Here is a 21730-nt window from a genome sequence, read left to right as displayed (position 1 = left end):
ATGTCAGTAAGCAGTGGAAGTGTTGGTAATGCTGCTAGATATTATTGACCTCCCATGGTTTGGCAAATTCTCTGGTTTGGCACCAGTCAGGTCCCGAGGGTGCCGGATTAGAGAGGTTCAGCCTGTACTGTAATAGTGTTAGATTGCACAGGCCTGTGTTTCAGAAGTCCACAGCTGTGTGGGCAATGCTCTTGATAACTTGTGATAATAGTGCTGAAGTTGTATAATGCTTGTGATACCAGTACTTCATTTTCATTAAATGCAATAGGGATGTGTCTGAAGTAACTCTCCCTTCCATAATTTGTGGATTGAAACTTAGTGGTGGGGTAAAGCTGGCAAGCAGGAAGACTTTGAAGTGATAATACATAAGCATTGGGCTTGATTTCTTCTCCTCTTCCCCCTCCCCCTCCGCCCATTACTGTCAATAAACTCTGAAGGATCAGGCTCCTAATCGGCAGAGCACTATGGCAGTGGTGAAAGTCACTGTGGCTTTCAGCCGCTTATGTGGCAGCATCAAATCATGGAGCATGTGAAGCTGTATACATTTTGGATATGATTTCCTCTTCCAACTGCTGTCAGGCTTCTACATCTTAAAACTAAAGGGATATCAAAAGATTGAAAGGAATTTGCAGGATAGCAACATAATTGAATAGTGAGCTAGAGGCACTGATGTTATAAATAAAGATCTGTGCCATTTATGTGCATACATATATATTATATACAAAGTGTCTAGAAATCCCTATTTCTGTAAGTCATCGTCTTCTCCTCCTGGAGAGAGATTCACTACTTGCCCCTTACTTCCATAGAAATCTTCTGCTATTCTTGCCTCTTCTATCTTCCTAGTTCACAAATAAATTCACTTTCTTGCCAGTACTTTCAAGCTAAGTACCTTGGCTTATGGGCGTCAGGGGTGGAAAAGAGCCATTCCACCTTCTTGCCAATGTTCCCTGTGGTAAATAAGTGTTTTGAGAAACTGCAACCTCAGACGCGTGTTGCTGGCAAGTGCATTGTTCATGCAGCCCTAGGACCGGCTCTGAAAGAGATCGAGAGCCAAATAGTAGCTGAGTGACGGCTGAGGCGACGATTGTGTGCAAGAGCCTGAAATAAGTCACCACCAAGGAGTGGGGAGGGAGACGGGGGAGGAAAAGGATCATTTAGGCTGACCCAGGGAGGCATAACCACGAGAATAAAGGGGTATGATTCAGAGAAGGAAAACTCTGACTTGATGTTGGGAAAGAAAGAGGTTCTGTTTACGGAAGGAAGACTGGCCAACAGCTCTGCTCTTCAGGCACAGTGGAACTCACTAAAATAAGGGTCAAGTTCTTCTATGCGAGCGACAGAGCTTCTCTTGGGTGTCAGCCCAAGACTGTGAAATGAACTCACTCCGGAGTGAACTGCAAGATAACCCTGTGAGTTTGTGTATGAAGAAGGGAAACCCAAAGTAAAACATTCCCCTGCACATCTCTCCTTGGGCTGAGGATGAGAAAACCAGACCCTTTAGTTACATTGCTTAATGCACTACTCAAAGGCGTGAAGGTACGCATTGGCCCAATGCAGTAGAAGAACCCATGGAGAAGGGAAAGGAAGATGACCGGATGGTGTGAGGACTTGGGGTACGTCTACACTACAGAGGAAATTTGAAGCTGCCACTGTTGCTCTTCCAGTTTTCGAAGTAGCAGGTCTAGTAAAGACAACCAGTCCGACCTGAGAGGGGCTCTCCAGTCAATGCCAGCAGTCTTGCTTCCACAAGAATAAGGGAAGTCAAAGGAAGAGTGTTCTCCCTTTGACTTCCTGCAGTGTGGACAGTGCCAAAAGTGACTTTGACTTCAGCTATGCAAATAACGTAACTGAAGTTGCGGGTCTTTATTCGCCTTTGTCCCGTAGTGTAGATCTACCCTTAGTCTCCCCAAGCCAGTGGTGGAAGCTGTGATACCCAGGCCACTTAAAATTTGACAACCACTAGAATAGTGTGCTGGAGAGGTAATCGGTCTCTAGCTGAGCAGTTGGAACTGATGCATCTAACAGATTAGAGCTGGAAAACCTTCTGGGGGAAGACAAACTCAAAGCAGTAAAACAAACAAATCAACCAAAGAGGGAAACCAAAACTCCCCAGAACCTCAAAGAAAACAACCGAACCCCCAAATAAACACCAGAACCCCACACGTGCTGCGCCTCCCAGCGCCCCTCTTGAACGCCCACTCAAATTCCCCCGTTTACACGTGTTTGCCAGCTCTTGTGCTGCTTGCTGGTTGCCTTTATAGGGCCCCTAACCAAGCCTCTGTTTCTCTCCCGGCATGTTGCCCTTACCAGCTTCCACAAATTGAACAAGGACCCTCCCCCAAAGACTCCCCCCAAAAGACTCAGTGCCCCCAAGAACCAGGGACTTGCTTCCTACGTTCTCCAACAGAACTCCCACTCAAACTCCCCTGTTTACAGCCCTTTTTGCTGACTCCTGTGCTTCCCTAAAGGGTTGTAGCCCTTATGCAAGGAGGAGGAGATGCATATGTGGAGGGGAGTACAATTAGATTTTCCAAAAAGGATCACCATGTGCTAGTCTCACCTATTGCAATACACAGACCTAGAACTTTGCTTAGTAACTTCCTCTGGTTTTGAAATTCTTCCCTACTATGTGACTACCAGGAGGCTGACAGATTTTCCAGGGCCCTGGGCAAGGTGGGGAGGGTGCAGATCTGGAAGGAGCCTCCCCTGCCAGGCCTCCAGGGGCTCCAGCAGTAATGTAAAGGGTCAAAGGCTCCAGTCGCTCTTGCAATAGTGGCAGAGGCAGTCAGGAGCCTGGGTCCTTTTGAATCCCTGGGCCCCAGGGCAGCATTGTGGTAGACCTACCATTGGGAATTTGGTGAGAGATGTGAACATCGTGGAGACATATACATACAAGCTGCTTGTTTACTGCTATTGGCATAATTCGGTTTTCTTTTCTTCTCTTTAAGTTGGTAGTATCAATGGAAGAACTGAAACAGTGTCGACTACAACAGAGAAATATTTCTGCTACTGTCGATAAACTAACACTATGTCTTCCTGGTGAGGATTTGAAATTGATCATTGCTACTAGTACAGTTTCATTTGGATTTCATTTCCTATATTTTGTCTTAATGTGTGTGTTTTTTTTCTCTCTCCCCCCTCCTTCCAGTTCTGGAGATGTACAGCAAACTGAGAGAGCAAATGAAATCTAAAAGGTAAAGTTTACACACTGCTGCATAGCAAAGAATATCAAAGCACCCATCTAGAGGCATCAGTTCAACTCCGCATAGAAGAGCGTCTCAGGTGTTGAGAGAACTGTATTGCAGCTTGCTCGGCTTTGAAACTATCTAATATTTCATTAGTAGCTCTCCCAACACATTTTTGTCATCTTCTTTTCAGCCTAATCCAAATGCAGGTGCAGATTAGAACAGCAGTTGTAACAACATAGGGTTTCTTTTATTTACCAAGCTTTTCTAGTAAATAGGTTCATAGTAAAGCACATTTTTATGTATACATTTTAATTTAATCGCCTCGTCCCAGTCCCCCCCAGCCCTAGGTTCACCATTGAGTCCCACAAAAAACATTTGAACTACGCTCCAAAGCAGAACTGGCTAACCAGACATGAAATGTCTCTCCACCCCCCCTTTTTTACCCAACAAATACTGCCAGACCTTGTGCTCCTAGATCACCCAAAACCTTAGGTATATTGATACGTCTCACACTTGAAAATCAAACTAGAGGGGAGGTTAGAGCATTATTCAGCTGTTCAGAAAGGAGTTTCCTCCATTAGTATGTCTGAATGTGGTATAAAATAGCCTACTAGTTTGTCCATTTTTGACTGTGTTTATAGCGTCGATGAGGGGCTTAGCTGTGGACTGATGAGAGATTCATTAAAATAGACTAGTTGTAGCTGGAATTTGTAGTGATTGGTGGTGTGCGTGTTATGAGGGGAAGCTGGATTGGTTTGGTGGTATGAACTGAAAGGAATTCATATGCCATGTGATTAAGCTCATTCTGAAAATCACTACTTTCTTTTGATGGATTCATTTTAACTTGCATAGAAATTAGTATTGAGGGCCATATTTAAATGAAATCTGAACACTTAAGTTTTTGACTGGATTTGATATCACCATTTACCAAACCAGCAAAACAAATTAAGCCCTTTTTATATCTGACTCCTCATGCATCGTTCCTTGGTAGCCCATAGAGGATGGGTGCGTAGTTTAAGCTTCTGGTTTGAATACCCAGTCTCTGTTCACTACGTGTGATGTGCTGGAAACAAAGAGCAAAGTACAGTGCAAACCCAGAAAGTTTCGACTGTGCAGCCATAGGATAAATTGAGAGACAAGCACTTCCTTCACCAGTGTTCAAAATCCAAGGACATGAGAGATTTCCTCAGATGATCAGGACTCTTTACTCAAAAAGTGATGAGGAAAAACTGCCTGACCATGGAAGAAGGCGAGGTGGTGAAGTTATTGCTTGATAGCTTCATCTATCGCTGCACCGGGAGTGAACACAGCTGACAAATACATTGTAAACAAAGCCCCAAAACCGTGTGCAGATTTACCTTGACGGGATCTTTCCAGCACTGGCTGAAAGCTGAGGGATTCATCATCCTCTTTTTTTTTTTTTTTTTTTTTTTTAAGTACTTGCCTTGCTTTTTTTGCCATAAAGTCTCATTAAAGTCAGGCAAGATGGCAAGGTATGCGATCCTGCGTGCGTGTGCACACATTAAAGATCATCAGGACAAGGGTGATGAGGCCCCAGATATTTTTGATCAGATATTCCTCCTTGCCCATCTGTGTACCCAGCTGCCCCTTTTTTACCCCAGAAGTGTTTGTGTTTAATGGGTGAAACAATCCCTCTGTGTGCGTCCTTAACCGCTTTAGGATCGTTTGGGGTGAACGATGACATAATGTAAGATGTTGTTACATATACAAATATCCGCTCTCTGTAGTGGGCTGAGGCGCCGCTGTTCTTGTCCGAGAGAACAGAACACAGTTGGAAGCCTTGCTTGTGCGAAGAACACACCAGGGACTGTGAGGCTAGCGCTGCATTACTTCATTAATAAGAATCGCTGGCCTCTGCACTTACTCCCTGCCCCAGATGTTTTAGACTTTGTGTTCGGCAGGCAGTCATGGACCTCATCAATGAACACACACGGTCTCTGCTGGACACATTTTAGCTTCTTCTGCTTCAATAAACAATATCCTAAAATATAACAAAACTCCACTGTGTGTTTATTCCTTCAGTTTAAGTTCTGGCTTTCCATCCACTCTTAAATTTCTCTCTCCAGAGGGGATTACATTTTATTGCAAATAGCTTTTTTTACCCCCTCTGTAATGTAAATAGTGCCCCACATTACAAGATTAAACAATGTGACTTCTGCCCTTAGTAGCCCTTACAATTTTTAGTTAAAAGAATTTGCTCTGGCTTGTGGAACGATTTCACAGGAAATGTTTTGAAAAGGGATTCTAGTGTATTTTTTTTTTAAGTGAGATGGTAGTGCATATCTTATGCATAAGCACGTTTTTTGCATGAACTGAGGGTTTTTATTCCCAGTCTCCTGGCCAAATTTAATCTCTACTGTGTTCCTACTTAAGTTCTAACCTCCCCGTCTTCCATTTGGAGGTGGTATTCTGTATTACCTCTCCAAAACTGTGTCCTGTTACGATTGCCTTATTTCACCCAAGAGGCACAATAGTGGTGGTCAAAATAAATGTCCAGAAGTATTGCCAATAGCTCCATTGTTAAGATTTCCATGCTGTGATGGGATGGATTGCTCGATAAATTGCCATGCTCTGTTCATTCCCTCTGAAGCGTCTGGCATCTCCCACTGTAGGAAGACAGGAAACTAGGCTAGGTGGACCAATGTTCTCATGGTTTACTCTTCATCCAGTCTGTTTGCAAAATTGGCATAGTTAAGTCATTTGGATGAAAGATCACGTTTCCATGATCAAGACAAGGTCAGCTCCCAGACTACTGCACTAGGCAGCACAGTATGGGAAAGTGGTGGACAGCCCTCGGTGGACAAAGGAGTATTTAGAAAAATTAGACCTATACAAATACATGGGTCCAGATTTAATGCATCCAAGGGTGCTGAGGGAGTTGGTAGATGTCATTGCAGAGCCTTTGGCCATTATCGCTGAAAACTCGTTGAAGATTGGGAAGGGTCCCGGACGATCGGAAAAAGGCAAATATAGTGCCCATCTTTTAAAAAGGGAAGAACAACAATCCAGGTGACACTACTCAGTCGCACCTCATTCCCCAGAAAAATAATGGAGGGGATCCTAAAGGAATCCATTTTGAAGCACTTGGAAGAGGGGAAGTGATCGGGAAGATTCAACATGGATTCACCAAGGGCAAGTCATGCCTGACCAACCTAATTGCTTTCTATGATGAGGTGACTGGCTCTGTAGACATGAGGAAAACGGTGGATGTGATATACCTTGACTTTAGCAAAGTTGTTGATACGGTTTCCCGCAATATTCTTGCCAGCAAGTAAAGGAAGCATGGATTGGATAAATGGACTGTAAGGTGGATAGAAAGCTGGCTAGACTCCAATTCAACGGGTAGTGCTCAGTGGCTTGATGCTTGGTTGGTCGTCAGCATCAAGTGGGGTGACCTAAGGATCAGTTCTAGCGCTGATGTTGTTTAACATCTTTATTAATGACCTGGATGAGGGGATGGATTGCACCCTCAGCAAGTTTGCGGATGATGCTAAGCTAGGGGGAGAGGTAGATATGTGGAGGGCAGGTTTAGGGTCCAGAGTGACCTAGGCAAATTGGAGGATTGGGCCAAAAGAAATCTGGCGAGGTTCATCAAGGATAAGTGCAAAGTTTTGCAATTGGGACGGAAGAATACCAGGCACTGTTATAGGTTGGGAACCGACTGGCTAAGTAGTAGTTCGGCAGAAAAGAATCTAGGGATTATAGAAGCTTGAGATGAGTCAACAATGTGCCCTTTTAGCCAAGAAGGCTAATGGCACGTTAGTGTGCATTAGGAGGAGCATTTCCAGCAGATCCAGAGAACTAATTATTCCTCTTTATTTGGCACCGTGAAGGCCACATCTGGAGTATTGTGTCCAGTTCTGGGCCCTCCCCTTCCCGTACTACAGAAAGGATGTGGATGCATTGGAGAGGATCCAGAGAAGGGCAACCAACATGATTAGGGGGCTGGAGCACATGACATATGTGGAGAGCCTGAGAGATTTGGGCTTATTTAGTCTGCAGATGAGAAGAGTGAGGGGGGATTTGATAGCAGCCTTTAACTTCTTGAAGGGAGGTTCCAAAGAGGATGGAGAGAGGCTGTTCTCAGTGGTGACAGATGGCAGAAAAAGGAGCAAGTGGCAGTGGGGGAGGTCTAAGTTGGAAAGTAGGACAAATGATTTCCTTAGCAGGGTGGTGAAGTACTGGGCTAGGTTCCTTAGGGCGGGGGTGAAATCTCCATCCCTAGAGGTTTTGAAGTCTCGGCTTGACCAAGCCCTGGCTGGGATGATTGAATTGGGGTTGGTCCTGCTTTGGGCAGGGGGCTGCACTTGGTGACTCCGGAGGTCTCTACCAGCCCTAGAATTCTGTGATAAAATATGAAGTACAAAGGAATGGAAGAGACAGCATCAGAGCAAATGTATGACAGCCAGTGATGGCTGTTGTATCCTGAGCGTCACCTAGTCTGGATTCTCACGGGGCTTCTGGGCACCATCGTAGAATAAATAAATGAAGATGCTACATGTGAACAACAGTTTGCATTCCAACAGCACCTACTGGACGAGAATTTCCAAGTGCATATCAAACATGATGTCTTGCAGCATCCCAGGGAGGTCAGTAAGGGATATATAGGAATTACTTGATCTGGCATTTAAATGCAGTTACTGAAAAGCATCGAATAGTGCTCGGCAATATTAAAAGAATTAGCTGGATCTGCCTCTCCATACGCACGAGACAGACCTCTCTTGAGTAAAGAGCCATTTTTACAGACACTTCTCAAAGTATGTCCACATCTTAGTCTTGCTACACTTCAGTTTGCCTATAATCCAATGTGAAAATAGTTCTTCCCTATCTTGTATGTGAACTTTAAAGTGTGTGTATTGTTAGACGGTGGTTTGAGATGTATAGAAGTGTTAATTTATTACCATCATCCTCTGTGGGAAAGGGGAAAAGCGGGATAGTCGTGTAATTCTGAATCTGATTTATGCTCTTCTCAGACATTATCCTGCTTTGAAGACATTAGAGCACCTTGAACATACCTACCTGCCCCAGGTGAGCCACTACCGCTTCTGCAAGATCATGGTGGATAATATCCCTAAACTGCGTGAAGAGATAAAAGACGTTTCCATGTCCGACCTCAAAGACTTCCTGGAGAGTATTCGGAAGCACTCAGACAAGATTGGTGAGACAGCCATGAAACAGGTAGGGGCTTGTGTTGCGTTCTACTGAGAAAACAGAGCAGGCTTGCTAAGCTTCACTGTGCCCTTTTCTGTGCCACGGTAGGGACGTTTTTGTAGTTAACAGTTACAACCGGTTTTGAAACGTTAGAGTAATTCCACTATATCAAACTGAATGATCCTTCAGCTGCAAGGAGACTGTTTTCTCTGTTTCTGGTGCCGCTTAGAAGCACTGATGTGTGTTTCTGTACTTTGCCCCCTAGATTTCTGGTAGCCGAAAGTCTAGGAGGCCAAAGTGGGTTGTACAATCCAGATCTCCCATTTAATAGTGCAACGTGGCATTTGTGCTGCGGTATTGTGCATGGTGAAAAATTACAGAGCGAAAAGACTTCAGTTTCCCATGGTTAATGTAAAACGCTAGCATGCAATATGCTTTCATTTCGGTCTCCTGAGCCCATTCTAACAAGAAGGTAAATTTTTTTTATACTCTGTTTTACAAATACCTTACTATGGCTTTGGGGGATTTTTTTCTTTTTAGCGCCACTCATCTGAAGAAGTGGGTTATGCCCACAAAAGCTCATGATTCATATAATCTGTCTCGCTATGTCTAAACTACATTCCTCTTCCAAAACAGGAATGTAAATGAGCCTGATAGAAAATGCAAATGAAGTGCGGATTTACAAATCTCGCGCTTCATTTCATAATCGTGCAAGAGCGCTCTTTTGAAAAAGGGTTTTTCAAAAAAGAAACCACAGTCTAGAAGGGGATCTTTCAGGGGAAAAAAAACCCCCTTTTTCGAAAACCTGTACTCATTTTTTCAGGAGTACAGGTTCTTTCGAAAAAGGGTTTTTTTCGAAAGAACCCCGTCTAGACTGTGGTTTCTTTTTTTTCAAAAAATCCTTTTTCGAAAGTGTACTTGTGTGATTATGCAAATGAAGCAGGAGATTTGTAAATCCACGCTTCATTTGCATTTTTGATCAGGCTCGTTTATATTCCTCTTTTGGAAGAGGAATGTAGTTTAGACGTGCTGTGTGTGTGTGTGTGTGTGTGTGTGTGTGTGTGTGTGTGTGTGTGTGTGTGTGTATGTATGTGTGTATATATATATATATATATATATATATATATATATATAAATAAAAATAATTAATTTGTTACAGGACTGTGTGTGTGGTTGGTTTTTTATTTGTTTTTTTGTTTTGCCGTGGCATTGACTTTGAAAGCTGTCCCTGATTAATTATACATAAATGTGTATCCCACCCCATACCCTGGTGTACAGCAAGGAAATATTACTTTTCCTCACTATTTTTTAAAACTGCAGAATGATTTTTCTTCTAAATACAATTCATTCTTTCATGTTCTCTGTTGTGAAGATAATTGATTTTCTTCATGTTGTTTTTGCTGTGTTAATGTCATTCACCTCTCTGTGTCATTAAAAACATTCCTGCAGCATAATATAGAATAAGTTTTCTATTCGGTGCTCCATTACTTCGGGAATAATGAAGAACAAACGTTTTCCATTTTATCTAGTACATATGGTAAGTCAAGTTAGCATCTCTGAATCTGCAGAGAAAATGCCTCTGCTCATCTCATCCAGTCAGCGATTCAGACACGCATCGTAACAATGTCTGGAAAGTGGGTTTTTTTTTTTTTGGTCTGCTGGTACTTAAATTGGCCTGATTAAATGTTCTGAATTTACCTGATGCTAACAGTTACTAGAAGGCTAATTGTTTATGGAAATATATTTTTTTTCTGGCCATGAAAGCCAGCCTAGTTTCTCGAAAGGTCATACTTTGCTGTGTGCATGGAAAGAAGTAATAGTTTTCAGTTGTCTTTTAGGGTCCAGCTAATGAAGGGAATATGCTGGTGTGTGTGTGTGTGTGTGTGTGTGTGTGTGTGTGTGTGTCTAGTTAATGCATATTGGCAGCTTATAGCAATGTGTGTTGGGGTCTGGTGGGCAGAAGTGACACAGGAGAGACCTGCACAATATCCCCATGTTTTCCAAGGGATGGGTAGAAATAGTGAGAGTCCAATGAATCCATTTCTTCATCCCTGCATAGCCACATCCCGTGTTGTTTCCTCCTCTGCGGTCTTTCCACCTCCGGTGAGGACAATTGTTCCTCTGCTTTGGCCATTTCCATACCTGACCTAATCCCACCCTCATACCGGTCCTGTTCATTTCTGCTACTCCCAATGGATTGGCTGGACCCTTTCAAACACATGTGCCTCAGCTTGTGACCTCTGTCTCTTGTGCCTCCATTGCCTTGCTCTTCCCACCTAACGCAGCCTTTCTCATGGTGTGTGTGTGTGTGGGGGGGGGGGGTCTCCTCTTTCTCTGTCCATTCTATCCCTTTCAGTGCTTCCTTATGCCACCTTCAGGCTTTTTAAATAGCAGAATCTCTTTTTTCCATCCTCTTCCCTTCCAGATGGTGATGACCCATCACTGCCCTCTTTCTGCTGGGTTTCAGATGTGTGCGTCACCACCTGTTCCTCTTGTGGCCTTGGTGCCATCAACTTTTATGTTGATGCCAGAGGATGGTGTGAAGATCAGGACTTTAATAGGGTTAAAAAAAGAGCTAGATAAATCCATGGTGGTTAGGTCCATCAATGGCTATTAAGATGGGTAGGAACGGTGTCCCTGGCCTCTGTTTGTCAGAGGCTGGGAATGGGTGACAGGAAAGGGATTGCTTGATGATTCCTTGTTCTATTTATTCCCTTCGGGGCACCTGGCATTGGCCACTGTCGGCAGGCAGGTTACTGGGCTAGATGGACCTTTGGTCTGACCCAGTCTGGCTGTTCGTATGAGGACTGTGTGATGTACAGGCAGATTCCCCAAGTCAATGTATGCGTTGTGGCTGCTAGGATGAAATTTGGTGGTTATGAAATGACTGTCTCATGGAATGCCCCTGTACATATGTAGATTGCACTCTTGCTGTGTCATGTCCCACAGGCCAGGGACAATATGTCCTTTGTCAACAGGTGGAAACACTTGAATGACAACAGGTTGACTGAAGCAGGACAAGGATACTTCCTCCAACTTGTTGCAAGGATTTTGGGGGTGAAACTGGGAGAGTGGAAAATTCCCGTATCAAACAGACACAGGTGACAAAGCTGAAGTTTTAAAAGGGTCTCTTGGGGTGAGGGTGGGAGGAGACTGGGTAAGCCACAGAGGAAAGGGATGGACCGGCAAGGTCAGAAAAGCCATGCTGGGAGGAGAAGGCGCTGTTCAGCACAGTAGCAGCGCATGTCATCATCATGAGAGATGGCCAGCAGCCTGGGGACTAAGGGGTTAACTATACCTAAGCCAGGTAGTCGGCCAATAAAAATGCAGATGGGATTTCAAACTGGAACAAAAGAATTTTTGGGTTTTTCTCTCCTTTGTCCCTGGGCAGTTTCTCTCCAGCTACTGAGAGGGACAGACGACATGTCTGCCTCTAAGAAAAGACCCTTCACTATCTGTAAGTAGGTAAAGTTTACATAAATCCATTAGGTTTTATTGTTTAATGGTTTGGGAATGGGAATCTGATGTCTGTGCATTTAAAAAATGGGTTTTCTCCTTTGCAACTAAAGTCTTGGCCCATGGGGGGGGGGGGTCCCCCCATGAATATATTAATTTGTGACTTTTTCCATCTAGTCACTATGCTTGCAACAGTAATATTGTGGTGATGATAAAAGTTCTTTCTCTTTTTTTTTTTTTTTTTTTTTTCTTTTTCTTTTTCTTAACCTGGTATTGGTTAATTTTTGTGTCCTGGTTTTTACTTTTGGGGCCTGAGATTTCCCACGTAGTCTCTCCATGGTTTCTTTATTATTACTTGGGTGCAGTGGATTTTTATCCCCAAAATGTGTTTAAGATTTTGGGGGGACGCTTTATACCAAAGCCTGGAAAGATACTGTTTTGGGGTACCTTTGCGGGCCTCCAATTCAGCATTTACCATGCCAGAGTGGGGAAGGAGACTTGACCGCGCACCACAGCAGAAGGAACCTAGCTGACTCCTGCCGACCCTGGTCCCAGCCCAGAGCATGCTCAGGAGTGGAAAGGAAACTGAGGCAGGGAAATGCATATAGGGTTTATTACTTTGGTACAGAGCCGTGTTTCTCTTAGTGGTATTAAAACCCTCTGCAAAGTCGGTGCTGTATTCATGTGCCTTTTCATAGGCAAGTGGTGGGTCCACAAAGCTGGAATTCTGGGAGAGGCTGGGGCTGAGCCGTGTGGTAAGCCAGAGGTGTCGGCATTGGCTGCATACGCTGGGACGGGCGTAGCGCAGCTGCTGCTCTCCCTAGGCTGTGTTTGTGCCTTGGGACTCTCCGGGGCAGTGCTTGGGGGCTGGCTAGACTCCCAAGACTTAGAACACCCAGGGTTCCTGTGGACATCTCCTCACCACGGTGTGACGCGTGCTGAAGAGGGAGAAGAGGATGCCTACTTCCCCCCACCCTCCCTCATTTGATCTTCCGCCCCTCTTGGCTACTGTTAAGGTTGCTCCCTTCCTCACTGCACTAAGCACGGCTGTCTTTCGTGCCCCTTTGAACAGTTTCTCTGTGATTACCTCACATGCTTCAGTAGTGCTTGAGCTCGGGCTGTCTCCCTGTTCATCCATCACCCCTTTGGTCTTAAAGGCTTCTGAGTTAAATTGCATCACTTTGGATTAGTGTTTTTTTTCCCCTGCCATGACCCTTTTCAACGTGCAGAGGATCTCAGTGGAGTACCTCTGGGAAAAGTTTAAGAAAAAATATTTTTTTTCTTTTAAGCAGAAGCTAATAAAATGCCAAGCGCAACAGACTATTGGAGGGAGGAGATGTGACCGCACGACTCCCTGAGTAGCAAGTATTTAGAAATGTTAGGTATGCTGTAGTGGGAGCTTCCATTTCCATAACACCATTCATACAAAATGATCCTCAAGAGTTTGGTGGGCTTATTCAACTAAGATGCAAACGGTAAAACGGGGAGTATTTCAACCACTGCTAAAGTGCAGCTGTCTCTGGGTAGGGGCCTGCTGTTTAACACAAGCACACAACAGTACTACATAGCCGCTTCGGAAGTGATGCAAAGAATGCCGCTTCCAGCTTAGGGATGTAAGTGACTATCAGAGGCAGCAAGAGGTGGGGAGGAGGAGCAAGAGCTGGTCCGGCTCCCCCCAACACCATCTCTGGGGGGAGGGGCGGGGAGTCAGAGGCGCGAGCTGACATAGTTGAGTCCCGGCTTGCGCCCAGTCCCCCGCTGTACCTCAGGGTTTTTTAAATGTAAGTTTCGCCCAGCTCTTCCTGCATTTAAAAAGCAGAGTTGCAGCAGGGTTAGCTCCCAGGGCTGGGGAGCTCACCCCACTGCAGCTCTGCAGTTTCCCCTCTTATCAACTAATCAAGTAGTCGATGAAAACACAATTTAACATCCTTATCCCAACTGCTCTTTCCGTTTCAATTGAAATTTGACCAGTGCATTGGGTTTACTCTGGCAAAAAGTGCCATGTGATCTTTAATGATAAAAAATGACCAATAACCTAAATTGTGTGTTTCCAATTGCACAGTGTCCCTTCACGTTATATTTAGTCCCCTACCAAATTCATGGCCATGAAAGACATGTCACAAACAGTGAACTCTGGTGTCTCGTGTGCAGATTTCACAAAGGAAACCAGCGTTTCTCAAACTGGGGATCCCAACCCCCCCAAAATCCCAAAGTTAGTGTGTGTGTGGGGGGGGGGGGGGGTCACAGGGCTGCCCCCTGACTTCTGTGCTGTCTTCAGAGCTGGGTGGCTAGAGAGCAGTGGCTGCTGGCCAGTGGCCCTGCCCTGCAGACAGCAGCTCAGAAGGAAGGGTGGCAATTGATGTTTGTTCTAATCTTTTCCACCCATGCACAGATTTCTTCCCTCCATTTCTTTATGTGCACCGAGGCTTGTGCGCCTAGCTATGGGCGCTCTGCTTATCAGCTGGGCGGTATTTGAATCTCCCCTGAGGAGCTGAACAAGTGCCCAGCTTACAGGGAATGCTGGTGGCATATTGTGACTTCCCTACAATAGCGCTGCCTTTCTCTCTCTGTCCCCCATATTTTTGATCAGGACACTCATAGTTACAACACTGCACAATTTCAGCTTTACGTATCTGAAACAATGAAATTTTCAGTTTTTAAAAATCTCTGACCGTGAAATGGACTGTGAATTTGGTGGGGCCCTAATTATTTTGACGGAACTGGAGAAAAGAGCTTCCTCTGCTGACTCCTAACACCTCTCTTTGTACCGCTATCTCTTTGGCTGAATCTCTTCATCTGCTGGACAGTGTTCCCTCTAATGTTTTATGTCTGTGTGTGGAATGACTTTCAGGATGTTGGCCAATATGGAGGTGATCTCTCGCGTTGCAAAGGTGATTCTGCACACAGACAGTGTGTGGCAGGGCTTGAGGTTCAGCTCTAAATGGGAGCTCGGTGTGGGAGGGGGCTCCTGGCTGGGCAGGCAGTTGGGGTGCAGGACGGAGGGTGGGGTGTGAGGGCTCTGGAGTGAGCCTGGGGATGAGGGTTTTGGGATGCGGAAGGGGCTCAGGCCTGAGGGCTGTGGTACAGGAAGGGGTACAAGCTATGCAATGAAGGTGTGGGCTTTAGGATGGGGCCAGAGATGAAGGCTTTGGGGTGCAGGAGGTTGCTATGGGTTTTGGGGTGGGAATCAGGGTGAGGTGGGAAGTTGGGGCTTGGGCTTATCTGGGCAACTTCTGCTCAGTGGAGCTAAGGCGGGCTGCCTGGTGCCTGTCTATCCTGGGGCACAGTGCTGTGCCCGGGAAGCAGCCAGCGTGTCCGGCTTGTGGGATGGGGATGAGACTTCACAGTGCTCCGTGCGTGCTGCTTTTACCCGCAAGCACCCTACCAGCTCCCATTGGCTGGGAATCAGCCAATGGGAGTGCAGAGCAGGAGCTCAGGGCAGGGGCAGTGCATGTGGTCCCCCGCTCTAGGAGCTGGATCTGCTGCTGGCTGCTTCCCCACAGAGTTCAGGGCCGGCTCTAGGCACCAGCAAATCAAGCGCATGCTTGGGGTGGCACATTTCCAGGGCGGCATTTCCAGGTGAGCAGCCGCCCCTAGCAGTGCCCGGCCCTGAGGCTCCTGTGGGCGCTGCTGATTAACACCCCGCAGAAGAGGGCATCACTTACCTGATCTCTTGCACTGCCGTGCCTACATCTTCCAATGCCGCTAAGAGTGGGAGTGTCTGAATGGGGCTTCCCCAAAGGGAAGATCTGGACCTCCCGCGCAGGGCACCCTGGGAAATGCAGCAGGATGAATTTTAAAAAAAAGTAAAACAGGGTATCCCCTTCCCTGCACCTGCACCCAGACTCTGCCCTCCCGCTGGCTGGCCGGCGTGCGAACGCCCTGCCCCGCTTTGCTGGCAACTGCCCGGAAGAGCGGCATGCTTGTTGCCATTTGAAATGGATCATGTGACCTGGCTGTTTCAATGGTTCGGCAGCTGCAGGCCCTGCGCAGCGCCGAGAGACGGGGGCACGCTCAGATGGCTGGAAGAAGGGGGCTGAGCCTGCTTTGGGCAGAGAGCGCTCTCCCCCGAGTCACTCCCAGCCCCATGTCACGGGCCTTCTGTTCCACTGCTTGTATGTCAGCCTCCAACAGAGTCTCTCTTGGCTGGGCAGTGGGAATGGATGCCGCAGCTTCCCTTTTGCCTTTCGGCCAGGGGTCTCCAGCCTCTTTGCACTCAAGATCATGCTGTAAGTGTCAGGGCAAGCCAAGACCTATGCCTCCCCCCCCCCCCCCGGAGTCCCTGCCCTCTCCGTTCCCCTCCTCTCCATGATGTTGGTAATTGTGATTTTTCTTAAAATTAAAAATTTCCTACCAGTTATTTATTTCACTAACTACAAATTTTCTGTTTTTATTTTTTAAAATTTTAAACAGTCAAAAAACCCCAAACAAAAAAAAAATAATTGCAAAGTGCAAACGTGTAAAATCCAACCAAAAAAAGGGGCGAGGGGAAACTTTTTTTTGCTTGGGGTGGCAAAAAACCTAGAGCTGGCCCTGACAGTTACCCTGGCCACAGCAGCTTTGGGTCTGGAACGGGGCTCAGTAGTCCGTGTGGGGGAATAGGAAGCCGCACAGCCACATGGCTTAGAGGGAACTTAGCTGCTGGTGATAGTCATGCTGTAAAAATATCTGGCCTCAGGGAGAGTGTTGAACAGTTGGACTCATAAATGATCTGGAGAAAGGGGTAAGCGGTGAGGTGGTAAAGTTTGATACCAAACTGTTTAGGATATTCAAGACAGAAGCAGACTGTGAGGGACTCCAAAAAGATCTCACCAAACTGAGCGATTGGGCAACAAAATGGCAAATGAAATTTAATGTGGATAAGTGTAAAGTAATGCACATCAAGAAAAATAACCCCAGCTATATGTACAGACCTGGTGCTGGCCACTGTCGGCAGACAGGATACTGGGCTAGATGGACCTTTGGTCTGACCCAGTACGGCCGTTCTGTTAACAGGGATTGCTAGTTATAGTTGGATGCGATAGGGCCTATGCATTGGGTTTCAATTAATATAACACATTCTCCGACCGTCTGATTTCTGCCAGTGGGGAGCAGAAGGCGTTTGAGACCATGGTGAAGGACGTGATGTTTCTGTAGCATTATGAATCCGAGGCCAGTGATGACAAGAGCTGAAAATTCCATTGTGAGATACTCGGAGTGATCTGTCTCGGCACATTGCAAGCTGTTGCGCTGTCTCTAGCTGGCATTCAGAGGTGCCGGGAGTTTTTTGGCTTCCTCTGTTGGACAGGAAACTGATGGGGTGGGAGGTGAAATCAAATCATAGTACCTGGGGTCAATCTTATGAAGGAACCTGGGGACTTTTGTGTTGCTCCATTGAAAAACTGATCTAATTCTTTTGAGGGGGTGTGTGTGTGAGCGTGATCGATCTGAACCTAACATCTCATGGGAATTTCTGCTGCCCCAAATATTGTTACTAAATATGTATTACTTAAGCAGATGAAAGTGTCTCGGAGTTGAACTTGCTTTCGACTTTGACTCCAGGAACCTATGTTTTTTAGATCTGAGTTATAGGATGAATTACTGCTGGGGATGAATTACATCGTATTAACACTTGCTGATATCCTGTATGTATTTGTATTATATAGCTGAACTTCTGAAATATTTCAGGCCTGTAAAAGAGGTCACTTAAAATGGTGCTGTATGCTAAATATCCAGTGTAAGCACCGTGAGCATTTTCTCATGGGGGCCAAAAATAACCAATCCAAAAGTCATTATCGGATACAGTTTATATCTGGACAGCCAAAAACGTTCAGCCTGCTTTTCAAATAGACAGATGGGAACAAGCGTATTTTTCATAGCATTTGTAGGATGAATTGTCACAGTTTATGTTGTTATGAGTCTAAATGCACTGGTATTCTTGTCATATTTTTTTAAGGTGCTATTTAATGGTTTTGGCCACTTATCCTGTTATTTCAAGCCAGATATAACAATTGCATGATGAAAATGTAGACCCATAACATTTTTTTAAATCTTTGAGGTAGAGTAACGTGTGGAACTTGGGGGCATGTATTCCTACCAACAAGTAACCTATATCAGTCACCCAAATGAATGAATAGATGCTCTTTTAAAAAAAGTGTTGCGATACACAAATCGAATAAATATCGATCTGTTTTTGAGGGGAGTGAAATAGCTTTTCACACAACACTTTGCACTTTCTTGAGTCTTTGATCCGAGGAGCACAAAGCCCCTGCAAATGCTGCCTCATTACTTGCTTTCCCCAAAGTGCTGTTATCTAGTGACCGAGAAACTGATCAAGATTTAATGACATGGTGAGACACTGGTCCAAGTCTCATTTGCAAATCTGAGACTAGAATACAGATCTCCTGACTGCATTTTTTTCCCTCAAATTGCTACGAACTAGGCTTCTGTGGAACTAGGCTTCTTTTATATAAAATAGTCCTTCATGGCTTGCTAATGTTTTGACAAAGATCACCGAAGTGTAGCTGCATATATGCTGCTCTCATCATGCTACGCTTACTGTTTACAAGGAAAATGTCAGCACAGAAGTTGGATTTTTTTCCTCCTATTTTTCTAACTTTAAAAATAATTTGATCTAAGATCAATTGCTAATTCAGGTTGGACCTCCCTGGTCTGGCACCCTTGGGACCTGAGTGGTCCTGAACCAGGGAGTTTGGCAGAGTGGGGAGGTCAAGGCTTCCTTCCTGGCTGTCAGCCCTTCTGGGGCCAGTCGCAACCACTGGGATCTGCCCCTGGCCCTGGCTGCACTCCCCACTGCACCAGCCTTGCTGCCGCTAGCCCCAGTTGCTCCCCACCATGCCATCCCTGCTGCCACTCACTGTGCCAACTCGGGTTGCGCTCCTAACCAACAGTCTGGCAGGGGCTCCTGGCCACCGGACCTGCTGCTGTTGTCTAGGCCTTCGCTCCTGAACATGGTCACCCCTGCTCCAAGTCAGGCTCTCTGGTCTGGCAATATCCATGGTCCGGCAGAACCACAGATATTGCTGGACCAGACTGGTGGATTTCACAGGTTCAGCCTGTGTATGAGTGGTAATTTTATAATAATGCTGTGGCATCGTTGCAGGGGGAAGTAAAGGTGGTTGGGGTGTTCAAATACTGTCTTTCTATATCCTAATGTGTTTGGATTGCTTTTAAATTTCATCTGAACTCTGCATTATAAATCCAGGGAATTCAAACATCCTTAGATTTTTTTTTTTTTTAAAAAGCCTAAATTACTGATGTGTTCTCTCAACCTTAACTGCTTTTCACACAGTGTTTGTCTGGGAATACTGAATACACCGAACTGGTGGAAAGAAAACGACACATGTATTGTTTAATGTACATAGCACCATTACTGCACACAGAACTTTATCAAATCGTTTAAATGGAATAGATAGCAATTGCAGAATTGGTGTAAGAACTCTACTTGCTTGCCTGCTCTTCACCACGATCATGGAAAACTGATACATGCCCTGGATAATAAGAACTTCGTAAGTTTGGAATATCTCCTCAGTAGTCCTGCTTACTTACTAGATGTAGGTTGCCACTATGGTGCCTAACATCATGAGCCTGTTGGAGAACACTTCAGTCTACCTAATCACTCTTGAAAAGATCTCCACGTGGCTGTCTTGTCACAAACCAATTCTACAGGCCAAATACACAGAGACGTTGGAAGTACAATTCATCCACAAATTCAGTTCTCACACTGATGACCTCCTCAATCAAGATAATGGATGGCTGGGACATTATCAACCTAACGTTCAATGAAGGTGCCTACATCTCTTTGTGTAGATTCTAGTGTTAGTACTCTTCCTATCTAATTGCTGTCCTATGATCCTTATCTGCATCTTTTAACCAATTTTTAGGTGCTTATAGATTACCAGTTTTGCCTACTTATTTTTTCCCTTTGATATTTACATACCCTCTGCTCCTTGTTTCCTGCCCCTGCCTTTTTTTCCTTCCTCCCCTCTTCTTCCCTCCCTCTCCCTTCTGCACGTCCTAAACTCAAAACGCCAGTCATCCGAAGAAGTGGGCTGTGCCCATGAAAGCTCATAATACCAGCTACATGTTTTGTTAGTCAGTAAAGTGCTACCAGGCCATTTGTTTTTTAAGTTTATCATAAGTGAGTGCAACGAAGATAAGACACCTTTTTGTGAGGGTGCAGTGGTTCTGAACCTGTGGCCTGTATGGCCCTGATGTCATGTAGGTCGTATTGGATGTGACCTGCATGACACGTTGTGGCCCACAGTGATAAATAGGTTTTGAACCACTGGCTGAGTAAAGGGTTAGCTGGTTTTCAGACCCCTGGTCTGGGGCTGATTGGGACCCAGTGTGAATCTATTTAGCTTTCTGTTTCAGGGTGCTTTCACAATGGCTGACACACTTCCAAACATCTGAGGATGTTCTTGTCAGTGAATTTATTTGAATTGATGGTGATCAGTAGAGACGTGGCATGTGGCAATTTCAGTATTATTGGGAAATCCTGCTCTGTCCCTGTGCTTCATTTTAAATGTAAACACATGCACACCATCCTGAGCCAAATGAGCAAAGCAATTCCTCTCTGGAGAAGGGGATAGAATGACATTTTCTCAGACTGCTGCTCGAAGTCCAGATGCTGATTGCTGGCCTTTCAATGGCCCGGGAAAAACGTTAAGAAATGCATTTTGTGCAGTGTTTTTAATTATATTCATCCCCGAGATTTTTAAACTGTGTATAATCTTCTGCAACACATATGGAAGTTGTTTTTTCTTTGTATGTATATTTTATAGTAAATTAGATTGAACCGTACGTCTCTGACTGCCTTGTGTGGGGATTGTCCCCCCTCTACTGTGTGTCAGACTCTTGGCAAGAGCAGATCTATTCCAAAGGTCGTCTCTTGTGCTTTGCCTTTGGTGCTTGCCTTGTTTCAGTCGTCGGATCCCCTGCCACGTGGGCTGCGAACACCAATGCCAAGTTTGAGGTTAGTGCTTAATGTGCACATAAGATCCCTGCGTCGTGCTTATTACTGAGACCTTGGTTTTCAGGCAGGGTCGAGCACTGATAAAGTATTCCTCGGGTTTCAGAGCTTCTGCCGAATGCTTTAATCTTGTCCCATGCCAGATGTTTTCTTTAGCAAGCTCAAAAACGACAATAAATTAGAGTAATGTTGAGTCTGACAAAGCAAGGAAACTTTAAAGGGGAAAATCATGTTAAAGGGAACAGCCAGGTGCCCTAGCGATGGGGCAACGTCAGAGCATCTACTTGGTTTGGCTATTCTAACTTCAGTCTTGGTTTTCCCCGCTGGGAACCTGGGTTCTGATTTTCTCTAGCATTGTAACTGCAGTAGAAACTTAGGTTGGACACTCATGTTTGTGTTAAACTAGTATCCTCGGGAACCCCATTGGGCCCACTGCTCTTCAAACCAATGCCATGAAAACAGTCCCTGTTTCAGTCTAGGTTTGGGGGGGGGGGGGGGGTTTGAGCATTGGCCTGCTAAACCCAGGGTTGTGAGTTCAATCATTGCGGAGGCCATTTAGGGATTTGAGGCAAAAATTTGTCCGGGGTGGTGCTTGGTCCTGCTGTGAAGGCAGGGGACTGGACTCGATGACCTTTCAAGGCCCCTTCCAGTTCTAGGAGATAGGCATCTCCATTATTAAAAATTTAAAAAAAGAGGCAGGAGGTGCATGAGGCAGATAAATAGGAAGGGGACAGGCAAAGCAACAGCAAACCAGCCTGCTGTTGTTCTGTAGGTGACTATTTTCCTATTAATAGTTTAATTGAAGGGTGCCCCTTTAAAATATTAGTTAGAGGAGACTTAAAAGGTGCGAGTTAACCGTGGAATGTGTGTAGGTGCAGACAGAGACTGATATTCATTAAACTGTCAGGCCATCATATTGCCTCTTCCCAGTTTCTGCTAT

General features: G+C 45.3%; 1 protein-coding gene across 5 annotated transcripts in view; it reads left to right on the top strand.

Moving 5' to 3' along the window:
• Nucleotides 1-21730, top strand: part of EXOC6B (exocyst complex component 6B) — a 461000-nt gene that overhangs the window by 88915 nt on the left and 350355 nt on the right. For all 5 annotated transcript variants that reach the window (XM_075931045.2, XM_075931047.2, XM_075931048.2 and 2 more), the window contains exons 4-6: nucleotides 2949-3039; nucleotides 3149-3194; nucleotides 8183-8387. In XM_075931045.2, the coding sequence (XP_075787160.1) occupies nucleotides 2949-3039; nucleotides 3149-3194; nucleotides 8183-8387 (342 nt within the window). The remainder of the gene's footprint in view (nucleotides 1-2948; nucleotides 3040-3148; nucleotides 3195-8182; nucleotides 8388-21730) is intronic.

Source organism: Pelodiscus sinensis, chromosome 4 (genome assembly GCF_052426305.1).
Source record: "Pelodiscus sinensis isolate ZL-2025 chromosome 4, ASM5242630v1, whole genome shotgun sequence".
NCBI classification, from domain to species: Eukaryota; Metazoa; Chordata; order Testudines; family Trionychidae; genus Pelodiscus; species Pelodiscus sinensis.
Note: the sequence above shows the minus strand (reverse complement) of the source record. Positions and strands in the feature narration are given on the sequence as shown.